Source organism: Monodelphis domestica, chromosome 4 (assembly GCF_027887165.1).
Source record: "Monodelphis domestica isolate mMonDom1 chromosome 4, mMonDom1.pri, whole genome shotgun sequence".
Lineage (NCBI taxonomy): Eukaryota > Metazoa > Chordata > Mammalia > Didelphimorphia > Didelphidae > Monodelphis > Monodelphis domestica.
The window spans coordinates 10,258,822-10,275,880 of NC_077230.1; the positions used below are offsets into that span (position 1 = coordinate 10,258,822).

At 43.2% G+C, this 17,059-nt stretch overlaps 1 protein-coding gene across 5 annotated transcripts in view; it reads left to right on the forward strand.

Moving 5' to 3' along the window:
* RRP1B (ribosomal RNA processing 1B) overlaps window positions 1-16,368 on the forward strand; it is a 55,149-nt gene extending 38,781 nt beyond the window's left edge. For all 5 annotated transcript variants that reach the window (XM_056797097.1, XM_056797098.1, XM_007493206.3 and 2 more), the window contains exons 10-16: window positions 2,895-2,992; window positions 3,494-3,513; window positions 4,285-4,413; window positions 5,232-5,965; window positions 7,597-7,749; window positions 12,554-12,620; window positions 13,324-16,368. In XM_056797097.1, the coding sequence (XP_056653075.1) occupies window positions 2,895-2,992; window positions 3,494-3,513; window positions 4,285-4,413; window positions 5,232-5,965; window positions 7,597-7,749; window positions 12,554-12,620; window positions 13,324-13,517 (1,395 nt within the window). In that variant the 3' untranslated portion in view covers window positions 13,518-16,368. The remainder of the gene's footprint in view (window positions 1-2,894; window positions 2,993-3,493; window positions 3,514-4,284; window positions 4,414-5,231; window positions 5,966-7,596; window positions 7,750-12,553; window positions 12,621-13,323) is intronic.
* The last annotated feature ends 691 nt before the right edge of the window (window positions 16,369-17,059 follow it).

Here is a 17,059-nt window from a genome sequence, read left to right on the forward strand (position 1 = left end):
ATGCTCCCGCATTTCTAGGACTTTCTAATTTGTAGTTGCTTTTACAGAGAAACTCCATTGGTATATTCTCTCTGTTTTCACTTTTTCTTCTGGTTCTGACTCATCTAGGTAACTTTCATTTATTTTCTTTAAAAAAATTTTTTTAATATATCTAAGCCCCTTTTTAGTCATGTCTTTCATGTGTCTCATGATTCTTGATTTTTCCTTCTTGATCTGTTTTCCAGGTCCCTTTTTTTGTTGATAATCAGATAATCTTATATTTTCTTTAATTTTTTTCCATCTTTGGAGGCTAGGGCAGTTCTGATATTTCTTGATGTTTCATGGAATCATTGATTTCTATTTGTTTATCCTACTTTCCAGAGTTCATTTTTGGGGTAAAGTTCGCACGTTTCTTCTTCAAATCTTTTTGTTCTTCTAGTTCTTTCCAACAGAATTTTTATTTTAATTTTTAATCTCGTGTTCATTTCTTTTGGGCATTCAAGTAGTCCTTGTAGAAAATTCCATTTTTTTTTATTTGAATTTCTGCTTGTAGTTGTTACAGAGCTCTCCTTTAGGGGAATTTTTTAGATTTGTACTAACTCTTTATTGTACTGGTTGGAGTCTTTGGTTTACACATTTTTCTAGCTTTTCTGAATTGGGACTTTTTGTCAAGTTCAGGCTCCCCTTTCTTCTGCCCTTTTGAGTTGGATGATCAGCCTTTCTCAGTTTCTTTGAGGCGAATAAATGGTGCATTGGATAGAGCTCTGGACATGAGGAGGACATGAGTTCAGATGTATCCTCAGACACTTTAGAGTTGTGACCCCAAGCAAATCACTTAACTTCTTCCTGCTTCACTTTCCTGATCTGTAAAATGGGGATAATAACAGCAGCTACTACCTCCCAGGATTGTAATGAGGATCCATTGAGATACTATTTACAAAGTACTTTGTAAACCTTAATACACAATTAATATTCCTGCCTTGACTTCTGTTTCCCTGGCATTAGAACCTGTCCTGATCAGTTCTTTGAGGTTAAATATGCTAAAATTTTAGGGTCCTCCTTGATAAATAGGGGTTGAGACAGCTAGGTACCCCAATGGATAGAAGGCTAGAGCCTGTGCAATCAAGAAGATCTGAATTCAAAAGTAGCCTCAGACACTTACTAGCTCTGTGACAAGTCACTTAGCCCTGTTTTGCCTCAACTTACTCATCTGTAAAATGAACTAGAAAAGGAAATGGCAAACCACTGTAGTATCTTTGCCAAGAAAACCCCAAATGAGGTCACAAAGAGCCAGACATGCGTGAAACAACTGAACAACAATCGACAGGGGTTCTTGACCTTTGTTGTATCATGAGGCGGCTGGATGGTGCAGTAGATGGAGCACTGTGGACCTGTAGTCAGAAAAGGCTCGAATTCAGTTCAGTTTTCACTCTCTGTGTGGTCCTGGGCAGGTTACTTTCCCCTCTATCTGTCTGCTCCCTCGTTTCATATGAGGAAGATAATACTGTGGACTTTCCCAGTTGATTGTGAAGATATGAAGAGATAGTATTAATAAAGATCTTTACAAAGAGTTGAAAGTGCAGTAATGCTTTCATCACCATTATGGTCTTGGTCCTTTGGGCAGTCTGGTGAAGCCTGTGAACCCTTTCTCAACAGAATTGCTTTAAATAATACCTAACATAAAATACAACGAAAACTAGTTATTAAGCATGGTTATCAAAGCATTTTCCAAAAATAATTTCATGAACCCTCGGATAAGAAGCACAGCTTTTTTGGCACCTCAAGTGTTAGGGAGCTTCAGGGATCTCTGGGCTCCTGGGCTGGCCTAGCTCACGCCCTGCCCCACTTACTGTCCTGTTGACTGCTGTGCCCATGGCATCCAAGGTTCCTACCACAGGTTTTCTAACTGTCTGGGACTGTTTCTGGAGGCAGAGCTTTTCAGCTTTCTCTCCGGCCCATTGCCTGCTGCCATAAGAGAGTGTTGGTTTGGTTTGCCTGTGTTGTTGGCTCCTTTTCCTGGCCCTTGGGCTTGTTAGAGTACTGAGTGGAAGAAATTCCTTACTGGAATTACTCAATGAATTTTTTAAAATTCATTTTTCGGGCCACTGAGAATTCTGTTTGTGCTGCCGCGAGTATTTCAGAGCTGAGAGGTCGGTCAGCCTGTTTTCAGGCAGTCATCTTGCCCAGAAGTCTATTTCCCTTTGTAATTTCTCTATGACACTAGTGTGTGAGAAGAGCTTATTTAATGCTTCCAGACCATTGAAAAGTTGTGAAACTAGACTTGCTTAATTATTACATTCTAGTAATAACTATTGGATATTCAATTTTGGGAATTTTAATGACATAAGCCATTATAATCACGCTTTAAATATTTCTAAATTAAAATTCTGCATTTGTGGACAGAATGGAAAACACAAAAGCAAATTCCCTCCCAATAGTTCGTTTACATCTAAATCCTACCAATTCAATTCCTTTCCAAAAGTTTCACCATTTCAAATTAAGCAAGGCAAGTGTTACATTTCAAAATAGAATGTTTGATCTAGAAGTAATCCTTGAGATCATCTAATCCAATTCCCATGTTTGACAAATGTCTTAATTTACCTGGATCCATATTAAATCCCTTAAGGAGTTCATGAGCATTTTAGGGGCAGCAACTATTTTCCATAAGTCTTGGGTAGTCCTTATTCTTCATATATACTATATGCTTAATAATTGTTGAATTGGGTGAGGAAACCAAAGTCCAGAGCAATTAAATAACCATAATCATATTGCTGTTGATTGGAACCCAGGCATTCCTGTCACTCAGATTTCTGTTCATCTAAAAGTCCTTGCTAATTCTAAATCTATGGTTATATGATCCTAAGTTCAGCAACAGAGCTTTTTCTAATTTTCTGGTTAATTTTATTTTTAAATAGTTTGACTACAAAGCTGTTGCTGATCGACTCCTAGAAGTGACCAGCAGAAAAAACACACCACCCTTCAACAGAAGACGTCTCTCTAAACTAGTCAAAAAGTAAGTCTTCTTTAATTACAATTGGAAAACCTTCCCATTGATATTACTCCTAGGATCTCTGTCTTAATTAATCTAATGCAGAATTTTTACTGTCAGTTCTTCTGTGTGCTATGAATTTTGCTTTTTTTTTAGCAGTATAATTATGGTTCTGAAATAAAGTTCTTAAATTGCTGGTGATGCTTGATTTTGAACAGCAGATGAAAAAATAATCAGGAATTCTTTAGCGAGTTTATTTTTTCAGTAGCTAGATCTTTGTTTCACTAAGTCTTTGGAGCACTATTGTTTATACTTTTGTATAATAAAAATAAGAAGATTGGCTCCAGAGAAAGTTAATCTTTACATCTCTTCTTCTCATTTCTTTTTAAATGCTCCTCACCACTAAAAAAAAAATTTAGGGCAAAATGGAATTTGGTAATTATGGAAATATCTGCATTGCAAAAATTTAATTCATTTTTTTTACATGAGACATTGGACTCATCATAAATATTTGTTCTCTTCCAGATTTCAAGACTTATCTGAAGGTGAGTATTGAACTAAATTTTGACAATGTTCTTCTAAAACTTAAAAAGTTTCTTTTTTAAAAAACAGAATTATTAGTGTTTATTTTAATATAGTAACTATTGGGACCTATCCCATCATAAGCCTTATACCATAATAAGGTATAGCATTCTACCACCATTTTATACCATTGGGAACCAATTTACATGTTTCAGAAAAGACCTGATTTTTAAGAAATACCATATAGTATATAGTATTGAGAGTTTAGAGTCTCATTTTTTTTAGGTCTATTTAAGAAGAAAGTCAATTTTTATTGATTTAGGATGGGTCCTTGTCTTCAGGGGAAAAGAGGGTTATCTTTTCAAAGTTTCTTCCAGAGATTTGTTGATTACTCATTATTCCACTGCGAATGGATGGATGAAGGAAGGGAGTTTATGGGAAAAAAGCCATCTGTATCACTAAAACCATCATAATTTACCATGTGCTAGTCCAAAACTTGTACCAAGTCTTGAAAAAGCTTTGACATATATAGACTAGTGTTAACCCATCAGCTTCAATCCTGGTCCCTTTAGATTCGGACTGACCTATATGGTTGTTTACTTCAGGAACCAAGTTTTCCTAAGACTATTAATACAAGTCCATGAAATTGTTTTACTCCTTTTAAATGGGAGGAATGTTGGCTCTCATAACAGTGGGATGGGATGGAATGTCTGAGACATGAATTAAGGTTTGTGCTTAGGGAAATGTTTTTGATATTTTCAAAAATTTTGTGAATATGACTTTGTGTCTGGCAGGTGTTTTCCCTCAGATCAGTTTTCCAGAGGACATTTCTACCGATGAAGATGACCATACCCTTAGTCGGGGAAGACGTAAGAAAAAAAGAAATAAACTTACAGAGAAAACCAAGTCAGACAAAGAAAAAGGTAAGTTGTTGTAAAGCAATGAAATGCAAAAAAGCAGGAAAATGATCATGAGATTTTTAAGAGTTGGAAGAGAATTTAGAAGTGATCTAATCTAACCTCATTCTACAGATGAGCTATCCAAGGCCCATAGAAGTGAGATGACTTGCCCCTGGTCACGTAGATAAATGCAGAGCAGAGATATAAATTTAGTTATTCTAACCCTAAATCTAGTGCCCTTTTTACCGCACTACACCCAGACCCATAATGGCATCGTGACCATTTCTGTAACAAAGTTATAAAAGCTGAATCATCTATTGTTATTTGTCATAATTAAGGTAAAATTTTTCAGTTATAAGAGATGGGGGTAAAAAAGGGGGAGGGAGGTTACTTCAAAAAGTGTTCCTGTAGTTGTTGATGGAAGCTGCTGGAACTTTTTATTTATTCCTCTCCAAAAGGGAGGTAGATTTTTTTTTCCCTTAAATAGTTTACTAGTTCATCAGCTCAAGAAAGCTCTAATGGGTTTAAAGTCACCCAGTGAAATTTTTTTTGTGTGAAAATACTTGTATTTATATTACAGTTTTCAGAAGGAAAATGATCATCAGCTATTCCTGAGGTAGACTAGGAACAGATACTCCCAGTTTTCATTTGTAATGTGTGTCTGAGTTTTTCACAACATAAATGCCAACTAGATTTACAGTGTAGTGGAAAGGAAAAAGAAAAAAGAAAACCTTCGTTGCTGTTGCTAATAAGACCCCCATGTGTCTTCCTTAGGATCTGTATTATCTGGGGTCTTACCTAGCCACTGAGATGACTGGTTACTGGTTTTGATTTGATTGCAGGCCAGTACAAATCCAAAAAATTCAGCCCAGCTGAGGAAGAGACTGAATGCAATCTTCAAAAGAGAAAACGGAGAAAGAAAAAGAAAAACAATTCCCATCTTGAAAACTCAGGCGATCCTTTCGTCCCCTCTGAACCAAATGGAAACAGTGAACCAGAATCATGTAGGAAAAAAGACTCCAAAAAATATGCCCTTGAAAATGAAACAAACACATCCTTCGCTGGCGCTGAGGAAAGTGGCATGGAGCATCCCCCAACTACCAACACGCAAAACAAAAGGAAACGGCCAAGAAAGAAGAGTTCGAGAGTCCTAGAAGAACTGGCAGAGATTGGGATGCCGCCTGTTGAGACGGCCATTCAAAATGGCCCAGGTTGTATTACTGCCCAGGAGCCTGCCCTCAGCAGCCCCCCAGCAGGCGGGGTCAAAGTAGTGAAGAAGAAGCGGAAACTTGGGGCTATTGCAGTCGGTAGCAATGGCTTGACCCCGTTGGTGGCCATCCGTTCAGAGAGGGAAGGCTTGCTAGAAAATCCGGCCGGAGAAGGGGATTGCCCAGCCTTCCTGGCCCAGGGCATCAGGCTAAAGAAAAAGAAAGGAAAGCTGGATAGTCTTGAGCCAGTTAGCCTGCCCAACCAGAAGGTTGCGTTTCTGAAAAAGAGGAAGAAAGTCAAGGAGGTGCTAAACTTGGTGGAAACTAACGGCGCTCTAGAAGCTGAATTGAAGAAAATCCAGGCTACGGTAAGACATTCGGGCCCGTGGGGGCGGCGCGTGGTTTCTGCAGGAGTCTGCCAAGAGCGCCTTTCTGGCTTTCTCGGGGTGTTTGTTGTCCGGCTCCGACCCTTATTGCCATAGACCCGGGGCGCGGGGTGAAGAAATGGTGGCGCGAGCTCGCTCTGGCAGGTGCGTCCTAGTGAGCGGGCACAGTAGCAGCCCGGACGCTGCCGGGCCGAACGAGATCATTGGCTCGACCAGTTAGGAGCTCTTCCTGCACGCGCTGCCCTCTTCCCAGCAGATAGCAGACGTGAACTGAGCACAAAGCTCGTGCCGCACCCTGGGCACGTGCCCCGTGATCTAGACGGAGATGCCGCGCTTCCTGGCGTCCTCTTCTCGCAGCCCGCGGGGTAAACGCTCTGGGTGGCATCGGGTTGGCTTAGTGACGTGCTGACGAGGACGCGCTGGCCCCCACGGGTGTCTGCAGAACTGATCACGACCTGCAGTCGGCGTCTGTGCGGTCTGCTGTTGGCGTCTTTCGTGTGTGTCTCGGGGCCACGCCTGTGGTAGACGCTATAATTAAATTTACTCGGAGCCCTCAGAATCCCAAGGACGGCTGGCTCGTCCGTCCCCTTCCTGCTCTGGCTCCTCAGAGCGTAGGAAAGGGTTGGGGGATGAGAACGAGTGGACGTGGCTTCGGGCCCGGGCAGAGTCCCCGGGAAGGGACACGCGGTGTCCTGTGAGGAGCCCAGAGGCTGCGGCCAGCCTAGCTGTGTTGCCCAGGGTGGGAGGGGGGAAGAGGAGCCCATGCAGTGGATCCGAAAGATCGCTTGGGGCTGGGTTGGAAAGAGGAACTTGGAGCGAGGCGTCAGGAACATCCCTGGCCGCTTAAAGGAGGGTGGAAGGGAGCAGGGACAGAGCCGACTTCCTCCGGGAGGACCCTGCCCTAGCCAGTGCAGCTCAACCCCCTGTTCTGGGGCCCAGATGAAGAAACTTGAGGCCAACTCTCAGAGATGTACATGCACGATTTCCCACGGAGGGGGGGGGTATTCTCTCCAAAGAGGCAGTTCTCATTTCTCTGACCTGGTAGATCTTTGAGAGTTGCTGTGGTTAAAAGAACCTCCATCTTCAAGTCTTTTTATATGTATTTCATATTCGTATTCTCTTACAAGACTGACCAATAGAAGTATGATAATATATGTGTAATACAGATCAAAAGTACTGGGTATATTTTTTTTCCTTAAATAGTTTACCGGTTTTATCAGCTCAAGAAAGCTCTAATGGGTTTAAAATCAGCCAGTGGAAACCTATTTGTGAAAATCCATGAGTGGGGAGAGAAGGGAAAGGAAAGGGAGAGAGATCATTTGAAACTTAGATGAAATTGGGAAATGTATGTTGAAAATTATAGTATATAATTGGGGAAATAATGTGTCTTTGAATAAAAAATAAATAAAAATGAAAACAAGAAACAAAAAGTTTCAGAGAGCCCCTCTGGTACAGCTGAGTTCTAGCTGTTAGTATCTTTGCTCTTGGGCCCTCCCTCCGTTCAGCCGGATGTCCATACCTGTCAGTTTTCTACCTGATAAGGAGGTAGATTTGACTGCAAACTACATTTTCAGGTTTGTGATTTGTTTTGTTTTCTCTTCCTTTTCTGATAGGGAGTCAATGCAGCTTTCAGCCCATTGAAGAAAAAGAAGCTGAAGACTGAAAATGACTTTGTGAAGTTTGAAAATACAGCCTTACCTAAGCCCTTGTTCTTTAGAAAATCCAAAAGCAACGTTAGTGTCTCTTCCCCCAGCCCCACTGGCCAGGTATAGTAGAATTTCTTTATATAATGTAAGAGTAACTAAAAGTATATAGACTACATTACATATCCCTCCTTTATCCCAAACAACCCTTTAAATTGGTTCCCATGGCTACCCTTGTCACATCCCTATATTAGCACAAAGTAGTTCCTTACCCAGGGTTGGTGGTGAATGCTTTGCCTCCCACATTAAGTCCAAATCACTTTTATTCTGCTTTCCCAAAGCTAATCTACCTTACACCAAACCTCTTGGAATCAAGTTTAGCCTAGGCCTTTTCTTGGGGATAGGATCGGCGTCAAGAATATATGTCTAAATGAAATGGAAAATGGTGGTCCCTCTACAGTAATAGAGAAACTTTAAGATGGAAAGTTGGAAGAAGGGGAAAACGATAACTTCCGTTTTAAACATACTGAGTTTGAGATGACTACTGGGTGTCGTTTCAGATGTCCATAGAAGTTGGACTAGAGATCAGGAGAGAAAGGTTAGGGTGGCATCAGTAGGCCTAGGAAATCATCTGGATATAATAACTGAGTCCATGAGAACTTTTTTTATGAGATCACTAAGAAAAATAATATAAACTAGGGAGAAGAGGGCTCAGGGACAAAACCTTGGGGAACATCCATGGTTAGTGGGTCTGACTGAAGATTTGGCAAAAGACACCAAGAAGAAATGGTCAGACAGGTAGGAGAACCAGGAGTTATTGAATAGTATCCTAAATATGTGTAAAGAAGAGATTGTTCATCAGTGTCAAAGGCTACAGAGAGGTTAAGAAGTAGGAGAGGACGGAGAAAAGACTATTGGATTCGGCTATTAAGTAAGACATCATTGATAACTTTGGAGAGAGCGCTTTCAGTCAGAAGTTGTACTACAAGGAGAGCAAAGGAAGTAGTGATAAAAATGTAGGTACCCATCTTAAGGTGTTTAGCCACAAAAGAAAGAAGAAATATAGGGCGATGATGATTCCTGAGGGATCAAATTAAGCTTTTTTGAGGATGGGAAAGACATGGGCTTGTTTTTAAACTATAGGAAATTAGCCAGTAGACAGGAAATAAGTGAGGGTGCTAGAAGAGACAGTCTCCTAGAGAGGAGAGGATGGCATGGGATCATTTGTACATGCAGAGGGATTGGCCTTGGCAAGGAAAAGGGAACCACCTTTTAATGTGAACCTTAGAAGTTAGCAGTAGAAGGCATCTGAGAGATGGGGATACCAAGTAAGTGGTGAGCACCGTCATGACATGTCAGGAAAACCTCCTTCAAATCTGATCTCAGATGCTTGTTAGCTTTGTAACTAGAGTCCACTTTCCCAGACATAGTCCCACCGACCCATGTTGATCAAGTGGTTGGTTTTTTTTTTTCTGTTTCTTTTCCCACAGTTCTTTCTCTGAATGTGGATAGCATCTTTCTCACATGTCCCTCAGAATTGTCCTGAGTCACTGCATTGCTGCTAGTAGAGAAGTCCATTATGTTCGATTATACCACAGTGTATCAGTCTCTGTGTACAATATTTTCCTGGTTCTGCTCCTCTCACTCTGCATCACTTCCTGGAGGTTGTTCCAGTCTCCATGGAATTCCTCCAGTTTATTATTCCTTTTAGCACAATAATATTCCATCACCAACATATACCACAGTTTGTTCAGCCATTCCCCAATTGAAGGGCATCCCCTCATTTTCCAATTTTTGGCCACCACAAAGAGCCCAGCTATGAATATTCTTGTACAAGTCTTTTTCCTTATTATCTCTTTGGGGTATAAACCCAGCAGTGCTCTGGCTGGATCAAAGGGCAGACAGTCTTTTAGCGCCCTTTGGGCATAGTTCCAAATTGCCCTCCAGAATGGTTGGATCAGTTCACAACTCCACCAGCAATGCATTAATGTCCCTACTTTGCCACATCCCCTCCAGTATTCACTGCTTTCCTCTGCTGTCATGTTAGCCAATCTGCTAGGTGTGAGGTGATACCTCAGAGTTGTTTTGATTTGCATCTCTCTGATTATAAGAGATGTAGAACAAGAGTGTCTGTCTGCATTCTCACTAGCTTTTTAGGGGATTTCAGACTTGAAATAAATTTTTTTTCCAATCGGAGTCTTTGGTTTACTCCTCTATCCAGCTTTATTTCCTGAATTGGGACATTGTTACAGGCTTCATCCTCTGGTCAACCCCTTCTGGGGCTAACCTCCACCTCCCAAGGCTAAGTTCCTCACTCTTTGACATGAAGGGCCCTGCCTCTTCAGAGTCCTCTCCAGCATCTCTGCACAGTGTTAACTCAGGCCTAGGATCTCCTGGTCCAAGAAATGAGGCAGTATTCTACTTGCCCACTGCTTCCATTTCACTTCCTGAAGCTTTCAAGGTCCCCATTTTGGGGCTTTTGACCACGCTGAGGCTTTTTTTTTTTAACCTTTACCTTCCTTCTTGGAATCCATACTGTGTATTGGCTCCAAGGCAGAAGAGGAGGGGTAAGGGCTAGGCAATTAGGGGTTAAGTGACTTGCCCAGGGTCACACAGCTGGGAAATGTCTGAGGCCAGATTTGAACCTAGGACCTCCCATCTCTAAGCCTGGTTCTCAGTCCACTGAGCTTCCCAACTGCCTCCTGAAACTTGAGGCTTTCTTAAGGGAACCTTCCACTTGTGCTTTGCAGGCTTGTACCTTTTCTATGTTTTATTTATCCTACTGATGCTCATTTTGTTGGAGAGATCTCTGACTTTTTGTGCAGTTCTAGAGTGGAAGAAGTTATTTCAAATCGTTTCTGGCTCTATTTCTTAAGAAAGAAGAATGGTATGAACAGGATTTTGCTGGAGTGGATGTGTAGGTAGCTTCTTGGCAGGAAGTATGCCCTCTGGCTGACATTTTTAAGTATCTTTTGTTGTAGTCTAGAGACCCGGATTAGTATCTTCCCCAACTTGGAATTAACTTAGTCGTGGTAGTAAGTAGACGGGCTTCTCTCCTGCCTGGGGTTTTTCTAGTGCTCTGACTAGGACCAGCCTGTCACCCTGGGGAGGCTCCGCTTCTGTTATGCAGCTTGGTCACCAACTGTGTTTATCCACTTCAGCTCCTCTGGCTCTCCGGTCTGTTCTCGTGACCCTAATGTTCATGGCGGGAGTAGCAGGAGAGAGTTAGGGAGGAGGGAGCAGAGGGTGGTGCAAGAGGACTCTTCCCCCTTTCTGCCTCTGAGTCCCGCCGACACGGCACTGTCTCTTCCCTGCTGCTCTTGAGTAAGGAACGACTTCTTGAAGCTCCTGTAAAGGGTGAAATTATGGTTGAGACTGAAAAAATCTAAATTTAAGTGGTCGCCAAGGGAAATCCCAAATAATAAAATTAGCTGCCAAATTTATAGGTGATTTAATTACAACAGGAGGAAGAAAATAGAGGGAGAGAGAGAGGGAGAGGGAGAGAAGGAGAAGGAAAGGGGTTTAACTCAGAACCACTCTGGCTCAGGCTGAGCCAAGGCAGGGTCAGTCCTTATCACTCATGGGACCAGTCTGAAGGAAAACAGTCTGCGGGACTCCTCCAAGCTCGAGCCCCAGGATTGAACTGAACTCTAGCGCTCTCTACAGGAAGTCATGAGAACTCCCGAGGCTGTCCTCTACCTCCCTTCCTGTCTCTCCCATGTGCCAATGGTGACTCAAGCTTGACTTAGGACCGCCCAGAGGTCTGTCCTTTTTTTGCCCAGGTCTGTTGAAGGCCATTTTCTCAGATAAGTAAATCTTGAGTTTGCTGCAGCCCTTCCTGATCTTGTTAAACTAAGAAGGGTGGAGAATGTAGTTTCCAAGACCTGATTCTGTTGTTCCAGTATCTCTATGGTTATTGATCAGGAAATGGCTAAATCCGATCTGCTACCGAATGGCCTGATCAGGGTGGGGTCGTTCAGAAATTCCCCCTCCCCCTCCCTTTCCCATCCAGGGCCCGACCCGCAGCTCTGCGTCATCTCTTGGTCACACCGAATGCCTGTAATTCCTCTCCAGCCAAATGCCAAGTGTAGGCCAGCATTTGGCCAGGCTTGCAGGTGCCTCTTCTAACCTGTGTAGCTCTTGCGCTCTGGCTCCGGAGCGACGGCCCCCATTGCCCTGACTAGGACCTCCCTGGGAGCCCGGGGAGCCCGAGTAGGCGAGGGAGGCGTTGCTGAGGGGTAACGAGGTTCTCAGGGAGCCGTACCGAGAGACGTGTGTCTGTCTGTCTGTGTGTGCGTCCTCCATACCTGCAGGAGGGCCGAGCCGCCGCCCTCCTCGGCTGCCTTGGGGAGACGACGTGTCCCGGGCAGTAAACTTCACAGAGCTACAGGCAGAGTCCCCGGTGCCTGAGCAGCCGCGCAGGCGTTCGTCGGGGCCTTTCTATCCCGGGCAGATAATCGTCATCATAATCCCGCCGTCTGCACTTTCTTACTGCCCCGGACCAGCTGTCCAGTTCTCTGGTAAAATAGTGGCCCGCGGCGAGATCGGGCCTCGGCTCCTCGGCACTGCCGGGGCCATCCCGGATGGAGCCGCGGAGAGGCGGGCGGGCCTGGATCAGAGCCGGACCCAAGCGCCGTCGTAGCTTAGGAGGAGGGGGTGCCGTCCCCGCCAGAGCTCGGGCCGCCCGGGCCACGGCAAGATTTTACACCCTTAGATGGTAGGAGCTTAAACCTCCCCCAAACCGTTTTCTTTGCGCTGCTGCCCTGCTGAGCTCTGTTAGCCAGAAGAGGGGCGGCTGCCGCGCTGGCGACCGAGAAGGTCTTCCCGAGCCTCATTTCCGCGTCGCACTCGCGGGTCTCATGAGAAGCGCAGACCGCCAGAAGCGCTCGGACTGATCCGCCTCCGCTTGTTTTTGTTCTCTCCGCAGTTGAACAAGCAGGCGTCATCCGGCTCCAAGAAGGTCACCTTCGGGCTGAACAAAAACATGACTGCAGGTAGGGGGATGGGGGGCAGCTGGGCGTGCCGTGTGCCTGAGGCTGGGCTTTGGGTCCCCCTCAGGGGCTGCTGGTCCGCCCCTGACACAGTCTGGGGGCGTGAGTCATAGGTGAGAGGAGCCCTCCAGGGAATCGCCTCCGCCTCCCGGACTTCTCCAGAAGGTTCTCCCCTTTCAGTAGCAGATTTTTCCTGGGAGCTCTTCTGCCCGCCCCCGGCGGTCACGTGTCAGGAAGCGGCCCTTCTTGTGCCTAAGACCGCAGAAAGAAAGGCCGCCCGGAGGCTCGGATGGGGGGGGGGAGGGCGGCGATGGCGGCCTTCTGGGGAAACCACTGATGATGCCGACGTGTGTTTAAGAGCCCTCCTTTGCCAGAGTTCCTTCCAGGCCCTTTAAAACGAGGCACAAAGCGGTGCGAGAGAGCGTTTCCGTTTGTTCTACAACGTACCCTGCTTGTGTAGAATCAGAGCAAAGCCTGTGAGACGACTGAGGAGGCATTTTCCTGACTTATTTGACAAGTTTCTTCCCAAAGTCAATCACTTAAAGCTCTTTTCTACCTCGTCCTGGAAACTGAGCCCCCAAAGTCCATATTCTTCCTGTCAGAGGGTGGGAAGCATTTTACAGACTTTGCTTTAGCGACCCAGGCGGCTGTAGTTTCATCTTTTTCTCTACTGTTTGAATGAAATGTGTTTGTTGTTTTCTGACAGAGTTCAAGAAGACTGACAAAAGCATCTTGGTAAGTCCAACAGGACCCTCCCGAGTAGCTTTTAATCCTGAACAGAAGCCTCTTCACGGCGTACTGAAGACACCCACGAGTTCACCCCCAGAGACTCCCCTTGTGACTAAGAAACTGCTTATTGCACCCCCAAAGAGAAGACCAACTGCTATGGACTTCTTTTGAGCATAGCGAGAGTCTTTTCTCTTTCAGGACTGCTTTTTGTACAGAATATTCTGTAAATTATAACTTTGGAAATTTTTGGCCTTTTTATCATTATTATTTTATAAATTCCTATAAATTGTATATAAAAGGTTCTGGTTGTGATCTGTGACATTGCTACTTCACCGTCCTTTCGCTCTAAGGCCATGGAGATGCTTTGTGATAATATATTCTTGCATTTGAATTATAATTGGTCTTCGCTTGGACCCTTGGAATTTCCCTCCCTTTAGTGTCTTCAGCAAGAGCTGTTCGTGGAAGAACTCAGAGTTTTTCTATTCTGTCTTTTTTGAAGAGTAGAGAACAAAATCTATTGGCCAGTCGCTAATTTATACGGAGCTTTGTGCGTATTGTGGTCGGCTATTTGTAGTCCTGACGAGCTCTGTGTGATTGGCTCGGAGGGAAAATAAGCAGCTTGTGGTAGCGTTAACCTCACGTGACCTTAGATGTCGGTAGTTGTTGCTGATAGAGCATCGTTTCTTTCAAGTCGGCGGCTAAGCACGCGTTTGCTGTTCCTTGTTTTCCCGTCTGTTCCAACCGTACCACCTTCCTGCCTGTAGGCACGCGCCAAAGCCAGGCCTCAGAATGACCCCACTGCTGAAAAACGAATTGACTGCTGCTTCCTGGGCGTGCACATGTTTCCTTCTTTGTTCCGTTGCATGTTCTTTGTCAGTTGAGTATTTTGAACCACAGAATGTGAGCCAAGATCTGTTCGGTCTGACAGTCGGGCAGCGCGGCCCTCTCTTCGAACCCAGCGCCTTTCCTTCCCAAGATGTACCAAATAAGCAGCCTGGGAAGACTCCGGCTTGGGGGCGTCCGCTTTACTTTGAGACGGGACCCAGAGTTGTTCGCAGTGACCTGTTGTTTTATTTAGTCTCCTTTTTTCCTTGAATTTAACCTTTAGGATTCTAACATTTCCCCCGTCTCAGCCACCAGGAATTTCATTTGTCCAGATTGCGTTTTGTCAGCAGAACTGTGATATCTGTTGATAATTCAGTTTTTTATAAAGGAAAATGTATCTCTACCTCGTATCTCCTCAGCGTAATGAGATGCAGATCCCCCCCCCCTTCAATCCCCATCGTTGATGAGGGGGCACGAGAGAAGAAAAGGATCATCAAGGGCCCTTCCTCTGGGTTTAGTCTCTTAGAAATACACTTTATGCTTGTCAGGCAAGCCGCGGACATTGAAACTTCAAACACGTGACATGTATTTTTCATCCTGCCTCATTTCATGGCTTTTTCCAGATGGCTCCATGAATCATGGGAATAGAAAACCAGCCCTGGTACGGGAGGCCCGGGGCATTGGGTTTCCACACTCACCCTGGGCTCTTCCCTGGTCGCGTCACAAAGGGTTGTTTCATGTGATACCAGCTGTGGCGGGAACAACCTGAGAATGACCAATCTGGAAGGCTCAGGTTGAGCAACTGTATTTGTTGCCTTCCTTTGGGGTTAATTCACGGAATCAGTGAAGACACTCGAATCACAGAAACTCTCACTGAGCCAACTTGTTCATCTTCTGTAGGGAGACTTATCTGAGAGAAATGACAGGATGGTTTAGTCATGTTTTTTAACCTTTAATGATTTTTGCTTTGCCTGATTGCATAGATTTATTATTATAATTAGGCCGTGAAAGAAAGAACTAGTTGATATTGTGCTGTTTATCTTATTTCTTGTAGTAACGAGTCCTTTATGTTACTACATATATGTTCATAGCTTTTGTTGTGGAAAATGCATGTTTTTTAATGTATGATATTATTCTATTTGCATTTGGTTATCAAATTCAAAACAATAACCCATATATGTTGGAAAGATTGGATTTGGATGTTCACAAAGTTAGTTTTAACTTTTTAAGTAATTTTTAAAGTCTTAATCAAATTGTCTTTTTAAAGAACATCCGCTTTTTATTAGCACCGTGATCCTGAATCTTAACCACCAAATGTGCTTTTTAGTCCCAAAATGCTAAACACGTGGAAGAAATTCCAAGAGAAGAAGACATTGGTTTTACAGTGATGGTTGTAGTGATTTTTTTCCTTTACAGAATTAAACGCTTGAATTAGTGTCATTTATCTGTACTGTGGTATTGTTGTAATATCTGTAAATATGCTTGTATCAAATATAAATTGTCTGTCACATGAATATTTCCAAGGGATAACACTGAATGCCTTTAGTTTACTTCATCTTCAGCTCTTTCTGAACTTGTTTCATATTGTGAGTAAATTGATAACATTTATTCTATGATGTTTTTATTTTTCGTTTGTTTTAAATGTGAACAACAAAGGAAGGAGACAAGTACCGCTTACTTGAATTCCCCTTGTACACCCAAGAAATGTATCACCTAAAGAAAACATATTTTGAAAATCACAGCTTTTGGTTTGAGTATATGTTATTTTTATAAAGAAAATTGCCAAGAATATTTAAAAAGGCCAAAAACAGGAAATGACTAATGTTGGTAATCTTGAATTACAGTTTTTTGTAAAGGGTAGTTATTTTTCACAGGTCTGGTCAATTTTGTACAATTTTGTATCAGACTCTTCTTAAGATTTATAATCATTTGTAATTTCTAACTGGACTGAAAGCACAAAGGGAAGTGTAACAGGAAATATGGAAGAGGAGGTTGGTTTTAAGTGTTGAAAAAGTAAAAAATTGGATTTAATTTTAATCGTGTGTGTTTCTCTGTATTTTTATTATGCTAGCAAGGACTATGTTTCTTTACTGTAAGTTTGTATTAACAGCTGCTGTATTAACAGTGTTTGTCAATGTGGTATTCCAACTGAGAAAGTCACATAGCCAAATCCAATAAAAATTAGTCTTTATGCCAATGTGTTTTGTGTTCGGTGATGGGTCGGCATTTCTACCTGCCAAGCTAATTATAATGGATAATGAAGGTTCACTTTGACCAAATGTATACTTAATATCAAAATATATATTTAGGAGGACAGTTGTTAATCCTCACAAAGTATCTATCATTTAATACAATCAGGTATGATGTTAGAGAGTTAATAACTGGCTCTCGGAAAAGCAAATTTCCGTGGTACGTACACCATTTAATCTTCCCAGGGAACAGTTTCTCCATCATTTTCTTAAATCTAGAGAATCAATAAGACAATCGTTCGGGCCCTTATTTGCAGCATTTGCTGATTTCTAGGGTGTAAATGCTCACATTGAAAATTCAGCGATCAACTCCCTGGAATACTGGTAAAGAAGAAAGCTCAAAATCTGAAATCGTTTTATAAAGAATTTTATTGGGTCTCTGGCAAAGAGGAGCCTGAAAAAATGAGTCGGATCTTTGCGAAGTTACTTTTTACTTATAGAGTTTGGACAAGAGCATGAAAATATTTGCTCAATTGGTCACATGTAGGTAGTGAGGTAGCTGGAGATAATATACATCAGCAGGTAAATATAAACTTCCCAATGCAGAAAACCCAAAACCAGAGCTTTGAGTGACCCCAAAACAAGAACTGGGTGGCATCTAAGCATTCCCTGCAGCCATATGACTTCCCAGGAGTAGGA